Source organism: Musa acuminata, chromosome BXJ1-5, assembly GCF_036884655.1.
Source record: "Musa acuminata AAA Group cultivar baxijiao chromosome BXJ1-5, Cavendish_Baxijiao_AAA, whole genome shotgun sequence".
Classification (NCBI taxonomy): Eukaryota; Viridiplantae; Streptophyta; class Magnoliopsida; order Zingiberales; family Musaceae; genus Musa; species Musa acuminata.
This window is the reverse complement of record NC_088331.1, coordinates 14,575,825-14,597,709: the sequence shown is the minus strand read 5'-3', so window position 1 is coordinate 14,597,709 and position 21,885 is coordinate 14,575,825. Positions and strand designations below refer to the sequence as shown.

The 21,885-nt window shown below is 40.1% G+C and overlaps 2 protein-coding genes across 4 annotated transcripts; one reads left to right on the top strand and one right to left on the bottom strand.

Annotated features, from left to right (window-relative positions):
- Positions 1–4,700: 4,700 nt before the first annotated feature.
- LOC103985115 (organelle RRM domain-containing protein 6, chloroplastic) lies at positions 4,701–20,332 on the top strand. Of its 3 annotated transcripts, none has more exons than XM_065183229.1 (5): positions 4,701–4,996; positions 5,936–6,004; positions 6,183–6,289; positions 19,110–19,168; positions 19,251–20,332. In XM_065183229.1, exons 1-5 carry the CDS (start codon positions 4,753–4,755, stop codon positions 19,366–19,368), a joined length of 597 nt encoding a protein of 198 aa, XP_065039301.1. In that variant the 5' UTR covers positions 4,701–4,752; the 3' UTR covers positions 19,369–20,332. The 3 variants fall into 3 exon arrangements, with proteins under 3 accessions (XP_065039301.1, XP_009401002.2, XP_065039303.1); XM_065183231.1 differs by having other exon boundaries at positions 4,858–4,989; XM_009402727.3 differs by lacking the exons at positions 19,110–19,168; positions 19,251–20,332 and adding an exon at positions 7,930–8,259.
- On the bottom strand, positions 19,393–20,128 carry LOC135673904 (protein VACUOLELESS GAMETOPHYTES-like). The gene is made up of 2 exons (XM_065183304.1): positions 19,490–20,128; positions 19,393–19,419 (listed from the first exon to the last, which is right to left on the bottom strand). Exons 1-2 carry the CDS (start codon positions 20,126–20,128, stop codon positions 19,393–19,395), a joined length of 666 nt encoding a protein of 221 aa, XP_065039376.1.
- Positions 20,333–21,885: the final 1,553 nt, after the last annotated feature.

Sequence of the window (21,885 nt, the reverse complement as noted above, 5' to 3'; positions counted from 1 at the left end):
TATTACTATAATTTAACTTCATATTCAAGTATGCCAACATACTTTGGTTTGTTGTGTTATGCTTAACAGAAACATTGATACTTATGCATACTCAGCTAATATTTTATAGAACACTGAAAATAATATTTTTAAAAAATATATACTTGACTCTTAAAAGTTAAAAATATGAGCATGTCATTTATCACATTTATGAAACATAGAAATCACAAATCATATTATAAAGTGAATATATATATATAAATATAAAATTTATTGACATGCTAGTTGTAATTCAATATGTATAAGACTTGTTTTATCCAAGATTTGACCCAATTATACTATTTTTTGAATTGACCTCAACAAGAGTATAAGTGGTTCAAGGCCTTGGTTTCTTGGGACTAGTTTTTTTAGAATAGGTTTCATACCTATTTATAAGCTCAAATGTCAAAAAATAATTCATGAAAGCATCATATTTTAATAAAATTATAAGGAATTAAAGAAAAATAGATAAATTTTAAAGTATTTAGATGCTAAACAATAAAAAATATATAATAAATATTCTAAAATAATTGTTTTTATTTTTTGTCCATATGTGCCCAATGTAAATTTTATTTTTACTAGGATTTGATCTAGTTATATTGTTTTTGAATTAGCCTAAAAAATGGTGTTAGTGGTTCAATGCCTTGGTTTATTGAGACCAAATTTCAGACTTGGTTTCTTACCACTTTAGAAGCTTAAATGTTAAAAAATATTTTATAGATGTATTATATTTTTATAAAATTAGAAGAAATTAAATATTTTAAATATTTTTTAAAATACATGAAATAAATTTCAAACAAGGTATAATTTTAAAGGACCATTAATTTCAATCAGATGGATATATATCATACCTTTTCTATTTTAGGGATTTTTCATATTAATTTTAATTTTCAACATCTATCACTTTGAACTTTCTACAAAATTTTTATTTTCTTCTAATTTTATCAAAATATGATACTTTTATAGAATAATTTTTAACATTTAAAATTTCAAATATGTTAAAAAGCTATTATAAAAATTTGATCCAAAAAACCCAATCCTTTGACTCACTTACAATATTTTTGGGGCCACCTTAAAAATGTTAGGATCGAGAGCACTAAGAGGGGGGGTGAATTAGTGCAGCGGAAATCTTTCAGCGATTTAAAAACGAAAGCTGCGTTCGTCCGATAAAAACGATTTCGATGTAAAAGCCGATTCTAAGATTACTTAAGATTAAGCGCAGTTTACGTCTAAGCACAGTTTACGTCTAAATTGAGTTTGCGTCTAAATACAGTTTGCGTCTAAATGCAGTTTTGCGTCTAAACACAGTTTTACGTCTAAACGCAATTTTGCGTCTAAACTCAGTTTACGTCTAAACGCAGTTTTACGTCTAAACGCAGTTTGCGTCTAAAAGTAGTTTTACGTTTAAAAGAAGTTTACGTCTAAAACATAGTTTTATGTTTAAACACAGTTTGCGCAGTTTACGTTTAAACGTAGTTTTATGTCTAAACGCAGTTTGCGTCTAAACGCAGTTTTACGTCCAAACGTAGTTTGCGTCTAAAATAGTTTCAAAGGGATCTAAACTTAGAAGCTAGTTCATAAAAGCGCAGAAGACAGTTTTGCAGAATCAAAACACAGACGTAAGTTGATCGTACGAAAAACACAGATTTACGTCTGAATGCAGATTCAAAAAGATCAGCACTTAGAACATATTCGTAAAGGCGCAGAGAGCAGTAGTTATGTAGGAGGTTTGCAGTAATGATAAGGTACTCGAAATAAAAGCAAACCAGAGATTTAGAGTGGTTCGATCAGTCTTGACCTACTCCACTTTTGGCTTCCTCCTCGACGAGGTCACCAACGTCAACTAGCTGCCTTCCTTCAATGGGCGAAGGCCAACTGCCCTTTTACAGTTTCACTCCTTTTGATGGGCTCAGGAGACAACCCTTACAGAACGTTTCTCTCCTCACTTTTACAATTCAGAAGCTTAAAGAACAGAAGGAGGAGACTTGAAGGCTTTACAACAATTTTGAGCTCAAGAATCACGGAGAAGATCAAGATTTCGGTGTAGGTCTCTTCTCTTTTTGTGCTGAATGGGTGGGGTATTTATAGGCCCCAACCCAGTTCAAATTTGGAGCTCAAAACGATCAAATCCCGGAATTCCGGGATCATGCGGTTGCATCGCCTGGCAGAGCTCGGAGACTGAGCCTAGGTGGTTGCACCTCTCTGTCAGGGGCGGTTGCACCGCCTGAGTCTGGCTCGGAGATTGAGCCCCAAGCGGTGCCACCTCTTGACTGAGGCGGTTGCACCTCTCTGCCAGAGCTCGAAGACCAAGCTCAGGCGGTGCTACCTCTTTGTCAGGGAGGTTGCACCGCCCAGTCTAGCTCGAAGACTGAGCTTAGGCGGTTGCACCTCCTGGCTGGGGCGGTTGCACCGCCTAGTCTCACTGGGAGACTTAGCCCAGGCGGTGCCACCTCCTGGCCTAGGCGGTTGCACCTCTTGGTGCAATCAGGGTCCGAATGGTTAGCTCCATTCGGCCCAATTTCAATCTTTTCAGGGGCCCAATTGCCCCAAGATTAAGCTAATGGGATCACCTCCCATTTTCCAACTTAATCAACGTGCTAACTACGATTAAATCTAAGACAATTTCTACAGCTTTGCTCCGATGCATCAATCGCTTCTTCCGGCGAGTTTCCGGCGAACTTCCGTCGATCATCCGATGAACCCTCGGTGATTCTTCTGTGGACTTTCGGCAAACTCCTGGACTTTGCGACGATCCACTTGGCGAGTTCCGACGAGCTTCGCTTGGCAAGCTTCTGGACTTCTCGGATCTGTTCTCGCAGAACCTCCGACGATCGTCCGAACTTCCGTCGAACTCTCGAACTCCCAACGTGATCATGATCTTGACTCCGGCGCAACTCCTGCTGCTTGTCTAACTTTCATCGTAGTTAATCCTGCACACTTAAAACAAAACTTCGATCGAGACAATTAATCCTAAGCAATTAACCAAGTTGTCCGACATGTTATTAGTCCCTCGACGCTTCGTCCGATTCTTCGGCGCATCGTCCTCTCCTGCAGCCTATTGCCCAATCGGCCAGTTGACTCCGCAACTCCGATATCTTTGGCACAATACCCGCTCTTCTTGGCCCGATGCCCGAGTCCACGGCCCGAAGCCTTTTGTCGATACGTCGACCGATCCACCGGCCCGACGTCCAATCTTCTAACATGTTCCTTCGGCACAACATGATTTTCCTGCTTTAATTGTCCTTCGGCACAACATGTTCCTTCTGACATGTTCCTTCGGCACAACATGTTCCTTCGAAGCATCCTGCGTTACTCAAACCGCAGATTAAATCATAAACATATATCAAGTAGTTTCATCATCAAAATACGAGATTAAACAAAAAATAGTGTAACAAGATCAAAACCTAGGCAAAATCTAATAAAATTATCATGACATCATTGAATTACATCTAGATCGACATATATAATACTTATTCTATTTAAATTTTCTTTTTGATATTTTTCTATTTTTCAAGTATCTAAATAGTTTAGAATTTTTTAATTTCTCTAAGTTTTACCAAAATATGATGTTATCAGTGGGATATTTTTTAATATTTGAGCTTCTAAATATGTAAAAAAATATCTTAAAAATTTAGTCTGAAAAATCCAAGCCCTTGACCCACTTATATTGTCACTTATATTGTTCTTGAGATGTAACTAAAAAACATTGTAACTGGGTCATAGGTAAAACTTTTAGAATATCATTGAATGGCACCCATATGGAGAGAGAGAGAGAGAGAGAGAGAGAGAGAGAGAGAGATATATATATATATATATATATATATATATATATATATATATATATATATATATATATATATATATATATATATTAGAAAAGCTATTTGATATTTCTTATAATTTTTTTAACATCTAAACACTATAAAATTCTATCCATTATGTTTAATTACTTTTTTTAATCAATACTTGATTCTTCTATAAATTTTTTGTTGACATTTGAGTTTCTAAATAGGTAGAAAATCTATTCTAAAAATTTGATCCAAAAAACCAATACCTTGAACCACTTGCACTATTTGAATCAAAAAATTGTGAAAATAAATAGTTATTTAACTTTGTCAAAATAAGTAGAAACTTTCTAAAAATATTTGTATTCGTCCTACATGGACAAAATATAATTTTCTGAAGGATTAAAATAAAATTTTATCGATATTTTTAGATAAATTTAATTTTTTAAGGTCAAAATTAATAAAAAAAATTATTGGAAAACTTAAAAATAAAAAATAATGATCATATAGACCTTTAAAATTTACTTTTTAAATATTTAAAAAAATATAATATTATTTATTTTACTTTATAGTTAGTTAATAAAATTATTTATAAAATTATTATTATTTATTGTATTTTATAATTTGTAATTTTTATATTTGTTTATATTGTTTTTAATAATATAAATTGATACATATAATTAAATTATTTAGTATATTATATTTTAAAAAGGTTCAAGTTATATGGTTCATCAAGAAGGAGATGAGAAAATGTAGTTTTTAAGGAAAAAAAATTATTTGAGGTTATTTTATCATTTTCAAAAATTTAGATGGAAGTTTTGGAAAGTTTTCGGGGCTTTTTTGCGAAAATTTACCTAAATAAATAAGGCTACCACAATAAATCAAGAGCTCGAACTCGAACTCGGATCGGTGGGTTATCCACTCGTCCACTTCCTCGTAGGGTGGAGATATGGCAACGGGCCTTCTCCCCGCTGCTTCGCTACCGCCGTCATCATCATCTCTCCGAGAAAGAAGACATCCCCCCGACATCACCTCCTCCACGTCGTCTTCCTCTTGGTTCCTCTCCCGATTTCCATCTATTCGGTCTTCTCGCTCCCCATGGCCCTCGGCCGCGACCTCGCGGCGGAGGAGCGGCGGCTTCTCGGTGTCCTGCTGCCTCCCTCCGACCCCCTCCACCAAGCTTTATGTTAGTGGTACCTTCTCTTTTTCCCTTCGCCCATGTCGTTTTCGTGATTCTTTCGGTCTAAATTGTATGTATTTCTCTCGTCAATTTGAATGGCGAATAGCTGCCATCGTTTAAGGAAGAAAGGAAAAAAAAATAATCTAAGTTTTTCGGTGGCAAAATGGTCAAGAATCCAGTTATGTTCGATGGAAAATAGGTAAAAATGGAACAAGCATATCCACTGATTGCAACTTATAGTTTGGGTCATCACCTTGACATCGATCCTATTGCTTATGACTTAGGTAGTCTATTTAAACCATCTTCATTCACTTTGAGCTCTGTTTCTCTCTACACCTTAACCCCTTAGTTAGATTTATTGTCTCTATTCCCAACCAGTGCTGTAACTCTAAGCGTGTGATTGATTACTAGAAAAAAAACAACTTGCAACTGGAATATATATAATTGCTTCCAGATGTATAAGCTTCAATCCAGGCGAGTAGCTCTACAACTCTGAACTTGATGTGCTTGAAATTTGCTCATTCGAGGCTTTTGCTGTGGTTTTACATTACTCCATTGGTTGTGTTTGGATCAATATCTGCTTGTTAATCTGTGCTTCCAGGAGCATGGTTTATGGATATCTTAGTTTTGTCAATCCTTTTTGGTTCTAGACGTGTGCAACCGAGTATTTGTCTAGTTGGTATAATTTTCACGTCATAATTGATTACGGTATTATCCAGTGCCTGTAGCGTTGCAGAATTTTATTGAGCCATGTTCTTTGTGGAGCTGTTCGGCCTTCTGTTGGTTGGATCTATATCTGTGTATATCATTACGCTCTCTCTTTTGTTTAATGCTCAGTCCTCTCTTGCTCATTGTTTAACAATATTGTGGCACAAATGCTTGCATGCAGTTAGAAAGTTTATTACTTTATAATTTTCAACAAATTCTTATTTTCCTGGGCTGCTTCTTACAGGTCTTTCATTTCGTACAACTGAGGAAAGTCTTAGAAATGCTTTCCAAAATTTTGGTCAGCTTGTAGAAGGTAACAATGTGCCACCGTTTTGTGTGCATGTAATATTGCTATGCCACCTTTTAGTTCATGAGATGTATTACTTTGAATATTTAGTCATTTTCTTTACGTGGATAGTTATGAAGTCTCTCTGTGATGTAAATCTATACTAGTTGTTGGCTTTGTTCACCTCTTTATGTTTATTCTGCAGTTAACCTGGTCATGGACAGAATAGCAAATAGGCCAAGAGGCTTTGCTTTTCTTCGTTATGCCACCGAAGAGGAATCCAAAAAGGCCATTGAGGGGATGCATGGAAAGGTAACTTTGCCAAGCCATATTAGATTTCTTCTTTTGGATTGTTTAAAGTCTAGGGGTTGACTTTATAGTAGAGGATGATAAATCTAACATGTTAAGTGTCAATAAGTTATATTATTACTATTTTAGTACCTTCATATATCTGTAGCATAATGAGTACAGTAAGATTATGTAATTTAAACAATAAGTTACAACTTTCTGTTGAAAGACAAGTTGTCCTTATCTTTAGCCACATTAGGCACTAGTTAAATATCCTTGTGACATCTAATCAGTGAAATATTATGATGTGTGCTAGCAAATACTGCAAATATGCATAATGCAGTAGCACTAAGATATTGACATGTCTTGCTGTTGCATTCAAACAAACGTTCATGAAATGCTGGAGATTCTGGATCCTGTATTGGGTAAAATTTTCTTTACCTAGCCTTGCAACACTAGTGGTTGCTTTAACATGGTCTTGTTGTTTCTTGAAGCAACAAATCGTGTATTATTAGGAAGTCGTCAATACGTTTTATTTGCTTAGCCTCACAAAAGCAGTTTTACATTAAAATAGATGGCCACTCAGGGTAGGAGCAATTTTTCGGATCAAAATATGAGAGGCTATGTAAAACTTAGGTCTACATATGTTCTAGAAGTGCAGAAGACCTAAATATCGTATAATTCATCTTTAGCACTCTTAACTCCTTTAAGTATCTGTTAAAGAAGTTAACGACATCAGGTACTCCTCATTAGTTTTGGATAAAAGATGGCTAAATTATCTTTTACTATTCTGCCACCTGTTTCATTCTATCCTCAGTATTTCCCATGTTCACTGGGTTTGAGTTCCTCATGCATTTCAGGCATTTTAACCTTGACAGAATTAATTATCTTGATGGATTTTAGTGTTTTATGAACTTATTTAGATATTTTCTTATGCCATTTGTATTTTCTTTTTTATCTTATTTCCTACGTGTCATTTTACAGTTTTATCTTTTGGCAATACCTTCTTCTTCTTCATCTGCACATTCATGACATATCCACAGTCATCTTGTATCTAATTAATCATCATAACATGCCATTTTTTTTGCCTTTCTTCATATCACTTCTTTGCGCCTTCATTTAATAACCTTCGTCTTCAGTGTGGTGAGAAGTTATTCCAGTTTAGCCCCCCGGTTGGAATCCTGAAATAACTAAGTTCCTTGTCATGGCACTACATTTAACTCAACTTTTTCTCTGGTTCTGATGCAAGATGAATCCCAATTGTTGTCTTAGTATATTTCTACTCATATTGTAAGATGTCTTATTCACGATTAGAAGTAACTCAGCTTGGATGTCAATATGGTTCATAGCATGTCAGTCCACATGGAGGGATTTGTCATTTACCACAAACCAAGTTACTTAATGTAATAATTTGTATGGAATGAGCCTGTCCATACCCAGAATTTTTAGCAAAAAAGTTGCTATTACCAAGGCACTCAGGTGTATGGTAGTCCATTAATCCATGAAACTATGGGGGCATAAACAGATTTGGTCATCTCTTTCTTCTCCAAAAATACTTTTTATGCATGGGCAAGTTGAAAATAACTAACAGAGTTGCAATTAAACTGGCCTGAACTTAAGTTAATTCTTACAGTGAGTTGATTTTGTCTTTTTAATTCTATTAGTTCCTGGATGGGAGAGTCATTTTTGTAGAAGTTGCAAAACCAAGGTCAGACGTGCGCCAGGCTTCAAGACAAACTCCGGAGCGGTACCGATCGTGATTTGCTACGTCCTGGCATCATATAGTTTGTACCTGAATCCAGCATGCAACATTTTCTCGGCTCTTTTGTGTGTCTGTTACTGCAAACTTGTTTTCTGGTTTAATTCCTGATTTGTCAAGCAGGACTTGTTTTCTTCCTACTAAATTTTTAATGAAGTTATTTGTGCAATTATGTTGATGTATATGTAGAGACTCTCATGTTTTTTTGTTATTAGTCGGCATTTTGTTATTAGAAGTTCAGGTGTACACTTTTGCTGTTTTTATTGAACATTGTTAATTGGATTGTTTTCTATCCATATCACAATCGTTTTTTTTATCATTATTACTCTTTTATTTATTTTTTATGATATTTTGTTTTTTTTTTCTCAAAAGATGTATTCCAAATAACTTTATTCCTTTTTACTATTCATAAGTATTTTGCTATGAATAATATTTTTATAAATTAATAAAGTATTATTTTATCATTTACAATCATAATAATATATTTTTTTATTTTTTATAACCTCTTATTTCATCTCGCTCCTCACCTCTTCATTGGTCGTCGACATCTCTCGTTGTCATCACCGACATCGTTTGTTTGTTCATGTCATTTTTTTTAAGAGAAAAAAGAAGAAAGAGGGAAGAAAAAAAAAAAAAAAAGAAGAAGAAATGGTTATTTACAATTATTTACAAAATCATAGTCTAAAAATTTCGTAAAACACAAAACTGCGTATAGAGATTGTGTTACCTAGGGAGATCATATATCCTTGTTTCCTTGTAGATCCTTAGGAGAAGGTGAGCGTCCTCCTCTCTAGCGGTGATCCACACAGCAGGGTTGCGACGACGCTCCTCAAAACTCCAGGCCTACTCTGAGGTGGAGAGGGAGAGAAGAATAGGAAAGGGCTCCTCAAAACTCCAGGCCTACTCTGAGGTGGAGAGGGAGAGGAGAATAGGAAAGGGCTCCTCAAAACTCCAGGCCTACTCTGAGGTGGAGAGGGAGAGGAGAATAGGAAATGCAAGCAAAGACTCTAGCCTATGAGGCTGTGAATCCCTCCTATTTATAGAGATCCTGTGTCAAACCCTAATGGGTCCTTCCCTAGTGGGTATTGAATCTGCATCCAATAAGACAAGGGCTCCGTCGGATATCTCATATCCGAACCTCTACTCATCGCAATGCCTACCATATGTACTCATCGCAATGCCTACCATATGTGTGTGACCCTCTAGGCCCAATATCGAGCTGGCCGTGAGTCATACCTGTCAGAACTCCTTCTAACTCAGTGAATTATTATCTCTGTAATAATTCACTCGACTCATCGACTACGGACGTACTAGGCCACTACGCCGTAGTCCCCAGACGATACAGGGGAATTCAATCCATTGGACATGTCTGTCCTCAGTTACCATGTACCTATAGTCCCTCATCCATCTAATATCCCAGAGACCGTATATCGAGCATAGTGCTGTCAGACCCATACGGTTTCTACTCAAGTCTCGCTCTAATCGGATTCTCCCGGAGAACTCTTTCTATCTCAACCCGAATGACCCTGGCTAGGGATTTGTAATATTTTTAAAGTGAGATTATAAATAAAAAAAGAGGAGGTTATGAATAGTAATATCTCATTTATGAAGAGCGTGTAATAATCCTATCCTTTTTCATCATATTTTGTCCATCCTTTCTCATTAATATTTTCATATTATTCATAATCCTTCTTTTTCATATTATTCATAATCCTCAAAACTCCAGGCCTACTTTGAGGTGGAGAGGGAGAGGAGAATAGGAAAGGGCTCCTCAAAACTCCAGGCCTACTCTAAGGTGGAGAGGGAGAGGAGAATAGGAAAGGCAAGCAAAGACTCTAGCCTATGAGGCTGTAAATCCCTCGTATTTATAGAGATCCTGTGTCAAACCCTAATGGGTCCTTCCCTAGTGGGTATTGAATCTGCATCCAATAAGACAAGGGCTCCGTTGGATATCTCATATCTGAACCTCTACTCATCGCAATGCCTACCATATGTGTGTGACCCTCTAGGCCCAATATCGAGCTGGCCGTGAGTCATACCTGTCAGAACTCCTTCTAACTCAGTGAATTATTATCTCTGTAATAATTCACTCGACTCATCGACTACGGACGTACTAGGCCACTACGCCGTAGTCCCCAGACGATACAGGGGAATTCAATCCATTGGACATGTCTGTCCTCAGTTACCATGTACCTATAGTCCCTCATCCATCTAATATCCCAGAGACCGTATATCGAGCATAGTGCTGTCAGACCCATACGGTTTCTACTCAAGTCTCGCTCTAATCGGATTCTCCCGGAGAACTCTTTCTCTCTCAACCCGAATGACCCTGGCCTGGGATTTGTAATATTTTTAAAGTGAGATTATAAATAAAAAAAGAGGAGGTTATGAATAGTAATATCTCATTTCTGAAGAGCGTGTAATAATCCTATCCTTTTTCATCATATTTTGTCCATCCTTTCTCATTAATATTTTCATATTATTCATAATCCTTCTTTTTCATATTATTCATAATCCTCAAAACTCCAGGCCTACTCTGAGGTGGAGAGGGAGAGGAGAATAGGAAAGGGCTCCTTAAAACTCCAGGCCTACTCTGAGGTGGAGAGGGAGAGGAGAATAGGAAAGGCAAGCAAAGACTCTAGCCTATGAGGCTGTGAATCCCTCCTATTTATAGAGATCCTGTGTCAAACCCTAATGGGTCCTTCCCTAGTGGGTATTGAATCTGCATCCAATAAGACAAGGGCTCCGTCGGATATCTCATATCTGAACCTCTACTCATCGCAATGCCTACCATATGTGTGTGACCCTCTAGGCCCAATATCGAGCTGGCCGTGAGTCATACCTGTCAGAACTCCTTCTAACTCAGTGAATTATTATCTCTGTAATAATTCACTCGACTCATCGACTACGGACGTACTAGGCCACTACGCCGTAGTCCCCAGACGATACAGGGGAATTCAATCCATTGGACATGTCTGTCCTCAGTTACCATGTACCTATAGTCCCTCATCCATCTAATATCCCAGAGACCGTATATCGAGCATAGTGCTGTCAGACCCATACGGTTTCTACTCAAGTCTCGCTCTAATCGGATTCTCCCGGAGAACTCTTTCTCTCTCAACCCGAATGACCTTGGCCAGGGATTTGTAATATTTTTAAAGTGAGATTATAAATAAAAAAAGAGGAGGTTATGAATAGTAATATCTCATTTCCGAAGAGCGTGTAATAATCCTATCCTTTTTCATCATATTTTGTCCATCCTTTCTCATTAATATTTTCATATTATTCATAATCCTTCTTTTTCATATTATTCATAATCCTCAAAACTCCAGGCCTACTCTGAGGTGGAGAGGGAGAGGAGAATAGGAAAGGGCTCCTCAAAACTCCAGGCCTACTCTGAGGTGGAGAGGGAGAGGAGAATAGGAAAGGCAAGCAAAGACTCTAGCCTATGAGGCTGTGAATCCCTCCTATTTATAGAGATCCTGTGTCAAACCCTAATGGGTCCTTCCCTAGTGGGTATTGAATCTGCATCCTATAAGACAAGGGCTCCGTCGGATATCTCATATCTGAACCTCTACTCATCGCAATGCCTACCATATGTGTGTGACCCTCTAGGCCCAATATCGAGCTGGCCGTGAGTCATACCTGTCAAAACTCCTTCTAACTCAGTGAATTATTATCTCTGTAATAATTCACTCGACTCATCGACTACGGACGTACTAGGCCACTACGCCGTAGTCCCCAGACGATACAGGGGAATTCAATCCATTGGACATGTCTGTCCTCAGTTACCATGTACCTATAGTCCCTCATCCATCTAATATCCCAGAGACCGTATATCGAGCATAGTGCTGTCAGACCCATACGGTTTCTACTCAAGTCTCGCTCTAATCGGATTCTCCCGGAGAACTCTTTCTCTCTCAACCCGAATGACCTTGGCCAGGGATTTGTAATATTTTTAAAGTGAGATTATAAATAAAAAAAGAGGAGGTTATGAATAGTAATATCTCATTTATGAAGAGCGTGTAATAATCCTATCCTTTTTCATCATATTTTGTCCATCCTTTCTCATTAATATTTTCATATTATTCATAATCCTTCTTTTTCATATTATTCATAATCCTCAAAACTCTAGGCCTACTCTGAGGTGGAGAGGGAGAGGAGAATAGGAAAGGGCTCCTCAAAACTCCAGGCCTACTCTGAGGTGGAGAGGGAGAGGAGAATAGGAAAGGCAAGCAAAGACTCTAGCCTATGAGGCTGTGAATCCCTCATATTTATAGAGATCCTGTGTCAAACCCTAATGGGTCCTTCCCTAGTGGGTATTGAATCTGCATCCAATAAGACAAGGGATCCGTCGGATATCTCATATCTGAACCTCTACTCATCGCAATGCCTACCATATGTGTGTGACCCTCTAGGCCCAATATCGAGCTGGCCGTGAGTCATACCTGTCAGAACTCCTTCTAACTCAGTGAATTATTATCTCTTTAATAATTCACTCGACTCATCGACTACGGACGTACTAGGCCACTACGCCGTAGTCCCCAGACGATACAGGGGAATTCAATCCATTGGACATGTCTGTCCTCAGTTACCATGTACCTATAGTCCCTCATCCATCTAATATCCCAGAGACCGTATATCGAGCATAGTGCTGTCAGACCCATACGGTTTCTACTCAAGTCTCGCTCTAATCGGATTCTCCTGGAGAATTCTTTCTCTCTCAACCCGAATGACCCTGGCCAGGGATTTGTAATATTTTTAAAGTGAGATTATAAATAAAAAAAGAGGAGGTTATGAATAGTAATATCTCTTTTCTGAAGAGCGTGTAATAATCCTATCCTTTTTCATCATATTTTGTCCATCCTTTCTCATTAATATTTTCATATTATTCATAATCCTTCTTTTTCATATTATTGATAATTCTCAAAACTTCATGCATACTCTGAGGTGGAGAGGGAGAGGAGAATAGGAAAGGGCTCCTCAAAACTCCAGGCCTACTCTGAGGTGGAGAGGGAGAGGAGAATAGGAAAGGGCTCCTCAAAACTCCAGGCCTACTCTGAGGTGGAGAGGGAGAGGAGAATAGGAAAGGCAAGCAAAGACTCTAGCCTATGAGGCTGTGAATCCCTCCTATTTATAGAGATCCTGTGTCAAACCCTAATGGGTCCTTCCCTAGTGGGTATTGAATCTGCATCCAATAAGACAAGGGCTCCGTCGGATATCTCATATCCGAACCTCTACTCATCGCAATGCCTACCATATGTGTGTCACCCTCTTGGCCCAATATCGAGCTAGCCGTGAGTCATACCTGTCAGAACTCCTTCTAACTCAGTGAATTATTATCTCTGTAATAATTCACTCGACTCATCGACTACGGACGTACTAGGCCACTACGCCGTAGTCCCCAGACGATACAGGGGAATTCAATCCATTGGACATGTCTGTCCTCAGTTACCATGTACCTATAGTCCCTCATCCATCTAATATCCCAGAGACCGTATATCGAGCATAGTGCTGTCAGACCCATACGGTTTTTACTCAAGTCTCGCTCTAATCGGATTCTCCCGGAGAACTCTTTCTCTCTCAACCCGAATGACCTTGGCCAGGGATTTGTAATATTTTTAAAGTGAGATTATAAATAAAAAAAGAGGAGGTTATGAATAGTAATATCTCATTTCTGAAGAGCGTGTAATAATCCTATCCTTTTTCATCATATTTTGTCCATCCTTTCTCATTAATATTTTCATATTATTCATAATCCTTCTTTTTCATATTATTCATAATCCTCAAAACTCCAGGCCTACTCTGAGGTGGAGAGGGAGAGGAGAATAGGAAAGGGCTCCTCAAAACTCCAGGCCTACTCTGAGGTGGAGAGGGAGAGGAGAATAGGAAAGGCAAGCAAAGACTCTAGCCTATGAGGCTGTGAATCCCTCCTATTTATAGAGATCCTGTGTCAAACCCTAATGGGTCCTTCCCTAGTGGGTATTGAATCTGCATCCAATAAGACAAGGGCTCCGTCGGATATCTCATATCTGAACCTCTACTCATCGCAATGCCTACCATATGTGTGTGACCCTCTAGGCCCAATATCGAGCTGGCCGTGAGTCATACCTGTCAGAACTCCTTCTAACTCAGTGAATTATTATCTCTGTAATAATTCACTCGACTCATCGACTACGGACGTACTAGGCCACTACGCCGTAGTCCCCAGACGATACAGGGGAATTCAATCCATTGGACATGTCTGTCCTCAGTTACCATGTACCTATAGTCCCTCATCCATCTAATATCCCAGAGACCGTATATCGAGCATAGTGCTGTCAGACCCATACGGTTTCTACTCAAGTCTCGCTCTAATCGGATTCTCCCGGAGAACTCTTTCTCTCTCAACCCGAATGACCTTGGCCAGGGATTTGTAATATTTTTAAAGTGAGATTATAAATAAAAAAAGAGGAGGTTATGAATAGTAATATCTCATTTCCGAAGAGCGTGTAATAATCCTATCCTTTTTCATCATATTTTGTCCATCCTTTCTCATTAATATTTTCATATTATTCATAATCCTTCTTTTTCATATTATTCATAATCCTCAAAACTCCAGGCCTACTCTGAGGTGGAGAGGGAGAGGAGAATAGGAAAGGGCTCCTCAAAACTCCAGGCCTACTCTGAGGTGGAGAGGGAGAGGAGAATAGGAAAGGCAAGCAAAGACTCTAGCCTACGAGGCTGTGAATCCCTCATATTTATAGAGATCCTGTGTCAAACCCTAATGGGTCCTTCCCTAGTGGGTATTGAATCTGCATCCAATAAGACAAGGGATCCGTCGGATATCTCATATCTGAACCTCTACTCATCGCAATGCCTACCATATGTGTGTGACCCTCTAGGCCCAATATCGAGCTGGCCGTGAGTCATACCTGTCAGAACTCCTTCTAACTCAGTGAATTATTATCTCTGTAATAATTCACTCGACTCATCGACTACGGACGTACTAGGCCACTACGCCGTAGTCCCCAGACGATACAGGGGAATTCAATCCATTGGACATGTCTGTCCTCAGTTACCATGTACCTATAGTCCCTCATCCATCTAATATCCCAGAGACCGTATATCGAGCATAGTGCTGTCAGACCCATACGGTTTCTACTCAAGTCTCGCTCTAATCGGATTCTCCCGGAGAACTCTTTCTCTCTCAACCCGAATGACCTTGGCCAGGGATTTGTAATATTTTTAAAGTGAGATTATAAATAAAAAAAGAGGAGGTTATGAATAGTAATATCTCATTTCTGAAGAGCGTGTAATAATCCTATCCTTTTTCATCATATTTTGTCCATCCTTTCTCATTAATATTTTCATATTATTCATAATTCTCAAAACTTCAGGCATACTCTGAGGTGGAGAAGGAGAGGAGAATAGGAAAGCGCTCCTCAAAACTCCAGGCCTACTCTGAGGTGGAGAGGGAGAGGAGAATAGGAAAGGGCTCCTCAAAACTCCAGGCCTACTCTGAGGTGGAGAGGGAGAGGAGAATAGGAAAGGCAAGCAAAGACTCTAGCCTATGAGGCTGTGAATCCCTCCTATTTATAGAGATCCTGTGTCAAACCCTAATGGGTCCTTCCCTAGTGGGTATTGAATCTGCATCCTATAAGACAAGGGCTCCGTCGGATATCTCATATCTGAACCTCTACTCATCGCAATGCCTACCATATGTGTGTGACCCTCTAGGCCCAATATCGAGCTGGCAGTGAGTCATACCTGTCAAAACTCCTTCTAACTCAGTGAATTATTATCTCTGTAATAATTCACTCGACTCATCGACTACGGACGTACTAGGCCACTACGCCGTAGTCCCCAGACGATACAGGGGAATTCAATCCATTGGACATGTCTGTCCTCAGTTACCATGTACCTATAGTCCCTCATCCATCTAATATCCCAGAGACCGTATATCGAGCATAGTGCTGTCAGACCCATACGGTTTCTACTCAAGTCTCGCTCTAATCGGATTCTCCCGAAGAACTCTTTCTCTCTCAACCCGAATGACCTTGGCCAGGGATTTGTAATATTTTTAAAGTGAGATTATAAATAAAAAAAGAGGAGGTTATGAATAGTAATATCTCATTTCTGAAGAGCGTGTAATAATCCTATCCTTTTTCATCATATTTTGTCCATCCTTTCTCATTAATATTTTCATATTATTCATAATTCTCAAAACTTCAGGCATACTCTGAGGTGGAGAAAGAGAGGAGAATAGGAAAGGGCTCCTCAAAACTCCAGGCCTACTCTGAGGTGGAGAGGGAGAGGAGAATAGGAAAGGGCTCCTCAAAACTCCAGGCCTACTCCGAGGTGGAGAGGGAGAGGAGAATAGGAAAGGCAAGCAAAGACTCTAGCCTATGAGGCTGTGAATCCCTCCTATTTATAGAGATCCTGTGTCAAACCCTAATGGGTCCTTCCCTAGTGGGTATTGAATCTGCATCCAATAAGACAAGGGCTCCGTCGGATATCTCATATCTGAACCTCTACTCATCGCAATGCCTACCATATGTGTGTGACCCTCTAGGCCCAATATCGAGCTGGCCGTGAGTCATACCTGTCAGAACTCCTTCTAACTCAGTGAATTATTATCTCTGTAATAATTCACTCGACTCATCGACTACGGACGTACTAGGCCACTACGCCGTAGTCCCCAGACGATACAGGGGAATTCAATCCATTGGACATGTCTGTCCTCAGTTACCATGTACCTATAGTCCCTCATCCATCTAATATCCCAGAGACCGTATATCGAGCATAGTGCTGTCAGACCCATACGGTTTCTACTCAAGTCTCGCTCTAATCGGATTCTCCCGGAGAACTCTTTCTCTCTCAACCCGAATGACCTTGGCTAGGGATTTGTAATATTTTTAAAGTGAGATTATAAATAAAAAAAGAGGAGGTTATGAATAGTAATATCTCATTTCTGAAGAGCGTGTAATAATCCTATCCTTTTTCATCATATTTTGTCCATCCTTTCTCATTAATATTTTCATATTATTCATAATCCTTCTTTTTCATATTATTCATAATTCTCAAAACTCCAGGCCTACTCTGAGGTGGAGAGGGAGAGGAGAATAGGAAAGGGCTCCTCAAAACTCCAGGCCTACTCTGAGGTGGAGAGGGAGAGGAGAATAGGAATGGCAAGCAAAGACTCTAGCCTATGAGGCTGTGAATCCCTCATATTTATAGAGATCCTGTGTCAAACCCTAATGGGTCCTTCCCTAGTGGGTATTGAATCTGCATCCAATAAGACAAGGGATCCGTCGGATATCTCATATCTGAACCTCTACTCATCGCAATGCCTACCATATGTGTGTGACCCTCTAGGCCCAATATCGAGCTGGCCGTGAGTCATACCTGTCAGAACTCCTTCTAACTCAGTGAATTATTATCTCTGTAATAATTCACTCGACTCATCGACTACGGACGTACTAGGCCACTACGCCGTAGTCCCCAGACGATACAGGGGAATTCAATCCATTGGACATGTCTGTCCTCAGTTACCATGTACCTATAGTCCCTCATCCATCTAATATCCCAGAGACCGTATATCGAGCATAGTGCTGTCAGACCCATACGGTTTCTACTCAAGTCTCGCTCTAATCGGATTCTCCCGGAGAACTCTTTCTCTCTCAACCCGATTGACCCTGGCCAGGGATTTGTAATATTTTTAAAGTGAGATTATAAATAAAAAAAGAGGAGGTTATGAATAGTAATATCTCTTTTCTGAAGAGCGTGTAATAATCCTATCCTTTTTCATCATATTTTGTCCATCCTTTCTCATTAATATTTTCATATTATTCATAATTCTCAAAACTTCAGGCATACTCTGAGGTGGAGAGGGAGAGGAGAATAGGAAAGGGCTCCTCAAAACTCCAGGCCTACTCTGAGGTGGAGAGGGAGAGGAGAATAGGAAAGGGCTCCTCAAAACTCCAGGCCTACTCTGAGGTGGAGAGGGAGAGGAGAATAGGAAAGGCAAGCAAAGACTCTAGCCTATGAGGCTGTGAATCCCTCCTATTTATAGAGATCCTGTGTCAAACCCTAATGGGTCCTTCCCTAGTGGGTATTGAATCTGCATCCAATAAGACAAGGGCTCCGTCGGATATCTCATATCCTAACCTCTACTCATCGCAATGCCTACCATATGTGTGTCACCCTCTTGGCCCAATATCGAGCTGGCCGTGAGTCATACCTGTCAGAACTCCTTCTAACTCAGTGAATTATTATCTCTGTAATAATTCACTCGACTCATCGACTACGGACGTACTAGGCCACTACGCCGTAGTCCCCAGACGATACAGGGGAATTCAATCCATTGGACATGTCTGTCCTCAGTTACCATGTACCTATAGTCCCTCATCCATCTAATATCCCAGAGACCGTATATCGAGCATAGTGCTGTCAGACCCATACGGTTTCTACTCAAGTCTCGCTCTAATCGGATTCTCCCGGAGAACTCTTTCTCTCTCAACCCGAATGACCCTGGCCAGGGATTTGTAATATTTTTAAAGTGAGATTATAAATAAAAAAAGAGGAGGTTATGAATAGTAATATCTCATTTCTGAAGAGCGTGTAATAATCCTATCCTTTTTCATCATATTTTGTCCATCCTTTCTCATTAATATTTTCATATTATTCATAATCCTTCTTTTTCATGAATATTTTTTATCATCTTACTTGATTTGTTTCTACATCATCAAATTCATCGAGAGGTTTGGAATCTTTATCTTTGGATGATCAATAAATATTCTTGAGTTCATTTTATAGTCAAAAGGGGCATTTGAGAATAATATTTTTGTTGTATAATCCTTTGATATATTGTATTATAAAAATAAAGTTTTACTTTTCAATGTATAATGTCTAAAGTATAGTTTATGTTTTAGATTTTCTTACATCGTCCGGTAGCGAATCAATGAGTCGGGGCTTGGTGTAGTGCATGATATGAACGCTCAAGATCTTGATCTGCAGCACACTATACAACTTTTTCACACTTGCAATGTTGGGATCGTTGACCCAAATCGAGAACAACATTTCATGATAGAACTTTTTTTACAGGTAAATCCAGGATCGAGAGGAGACCACGAAAGAGAGCTCAAAGTGGAGAAGAAAATGAGGTGCGAAAGAAGTCTCACGTTTCTGTAACAATTGGAAAGGATTGATTGATCATAAACAGCTTCTTCGGGTTACTCATCCCAGCCAGAGAACGAGTCATCGACTCCAGATCCTGCGTCCATTGCCGAACCTCCATCGCCGCCTCCGCCCTCGAATATATTTTGCATCAAGCTCTGCCCTATCTGCTGCGCCGCGCTGGTGACGAACCCTCGGACCACCTGGGTTATCAGACCACCGCTACCCCTTCCTCTCCCTGCATGGTTCATTCCCGGCATCCGCGGGTAGCCCACCGGAACACCACCTTGCCAAACTCCGTTGCTCACCCCCATGCCCACTCCCACCGAGTAAGGGGTCTGCTGCTGCGGTGTTCGCGGTCGTGGCACCGTGTGTCGCCGCGGCAGCGTTGGCGGCGGGCTTGGCTGAGCCTGCAACATCTTCGCCGTCGCACACCCAATGTGGGCATCAAACTCGCACAAGGCGCAGCGGTAGAGCCACTGGTTCGAGCCCATCCCCCCGCACAGGTCACACGAGAACCCATTATTCTCGTAAGGAACGGAGAAGACGAGGCTGAGGGGGTGCTCGTGGGCGCCATGGCTGACGGAGAGCGGCATGGAGGCGCACAAGCTGTGCAGGTCGACGCCGCATGGTTCGCAGTGGTACGAGAAGCCGGCGCCGTCGTGGCCGCACGCGTCACAGTTGAAGGAGCCCTCTTTGTAGGCGGGGACGGTGAGGAGGGTGAGGCTGTGTTGGGGGTCCGCCGGGTGGCGGATGCGCTGCGGCATCTCGGCGCAGGAGATGTGGAGGGTGTAGTTGCAGGCCTTGCACGAGTAAGCCCAGCTGGAGGCACGAAAGGTACAGCCGGCGCACGTCGGCGGGGTGAGCGACTGTTGCAGAGATGCGAGCTCCAAGGGGTGGGGGTGGCTGAAATGGTTGATCCGTGGTTCATAGCCCAATCTTCCCATGCTTCCTCCTGGCTTTCTCTGAAACAAGCAAGAGTTCTTTTGGCCTCTAAGAAGGAGAAAGAGAGAGACGGAGAAAGAGAGAGGGAGAGGAAGAGAAGACTTGCTCTGATGGAGGTGGTCAAGTCAACGAGGAGAATGGTGTGGTTGTTACTGTTGGAGATGTTGACTTTTGAGATAATAGATTACGGAGTCCAGTTAGATAGATGGGACCCGCGTTGACTATCAAATTCGTAGACTACTGATGGAGCATTTTTCGATGGAGAAGGCAACTAGAAATTTAAGCAACATGACATACTGAGTTGACTTGGTGAACGATTGCGCTGGTTTAAAAGATTGTTTCGCCATGTGACATAGAATCAAATAGAAAAGATGTGATGACATAAGAGTACAACGTTGAAAAATGAGATATGATTATGCATAAATAGAAATCAAATTATATCAGTTCTATTATTACTATTTGGATTGTTGATGAAGTGGATAGATATCCATCCCGGCCGGCTGATAAGGACTAAAACCGCAGATAGCTTGTCGCTGTGACCGTCTACGAATCTATACTGCATTCTTAGTGCACTGTTTTCCTTACGATAGATATACAGTTGTTCGTTGCTTTCTATTCCCAGTGCTCCAGGAAAAGATCCCTCAATTTTTAGTATCCAGGCAAAATAGTCACTGTGTATCGCTTGTTTGGATGCTAAGAGAATCGAGAATAGAATACTCTAGGTCAGGAGTAATACTAAGAAACATAGATATCAGATCGAATTAAACATTATGAATATTATTATAATATGATAAAAACAGAATAGACAAATTTAGTGGATGATATTATAATTAATTAATGTATTCACTAGATAGAGATTATCTATCCATGGTACTCTAAATAATGTACTTGATCAAATTCATTTGTCCAATTAATCACTCTCAATGCTACTATCGTAGCATGCAATTGAGAGATGCCGAACTGGATCCTATTATAGCAATACTTATCTCTTCACCGATAAGTGATGAAAATAATAAAAAATAAGAATAATTATTGAAGAAACTTTACATTAATATATTCCCTCAAAAGATTTACCTCAAAGAATAAAAAAAAATTTCTCAACAGAATAAAAGATTTTTTTCGACAGAATAAAGATTTTCGAAAAAATCTTATCCTCTGTCAATAAGAAAGCTGCGCTGTTAGCGGCCAGTACTCCATGGACGCAATCTACGGCGACACCTCCAAAGTCCTCGAGCGGCGACACCACCACTTCGGTCGGAACTCCGAAGGCTTCTAACCGACCTCCTCTGTTGCTCCAATGGCCAACACTACTGATCCGCACAAGCGGCTGCACCTCTTCTTCACTGACGAAAAGCCCTTTCTCCAGCAAATCTGCACTTTCTCCTCCGATTGCTACGATCCACTGGTCATAGACCTCTCTCTCTTTTCTTTTACTCATTGTCGTCGATCACTATCACACTACTGCTTTCCAAGAGACCATCCTCGTCAAGCGGTCATAACCCTTGTTTCGCTTTGCTCTTTCTCAACAGAAATCATTCGGTAGAGAACCGTTGCAGCTCTCTGATCTCTACCGCACTGCATATAGCTTTTTCTTAGAAGGAGAATAGATCGTTGCCTATATAACCTCTCTCCATAGCAGTCTCCACTTTATGCAGCTCTCTGATCTCTACCGCACTGCATATAGCTTCTTCATAGAAGGAGAATAGATCATTGCCTATATAACCTCTCTCCATGGCAATCTCCACTTTATGCAACTTTC

Bases quoted from the DNA above. Each gene is read 5' to 3' on its own strand.
- LOC103985115 (XM_065183229.1), top strand. From the start codon at position 4,753: ATGGCAACGGGCCTTCTCCCCGCTGCTTCGCTACCGCCGTCATCATCA. The intron at 6,005-6,182 runs GTAACAATGTGC...TTTATTCTGCAG, and splicing joins TTTTGGTCAGCTTGTAGAAG to TTAACCTGGTCATGGACAGA. The intron at 6,290-19,109 runs GTAACTTTGCCA...CTTTTTTTACAG, and splicing joins TTGAGGGGATGCATGGAAAG to GTAAATCCAGGATCGAGAGG.
- LOC135673904 (XM_065183304.1), bottom strand. From the start codon at position 20,128: ATGGGAAGATTGGGCTATGAACCACGGATCAACCATTTCAGCCACCCC. The intron at 19,420-19,489 runs GTGAGCAACGGA...TGAACCATGCAG, and splicing joins CGGTGGGAGTGGGCATGGGG to GGAGAGGAAGGGGTAGCGGT.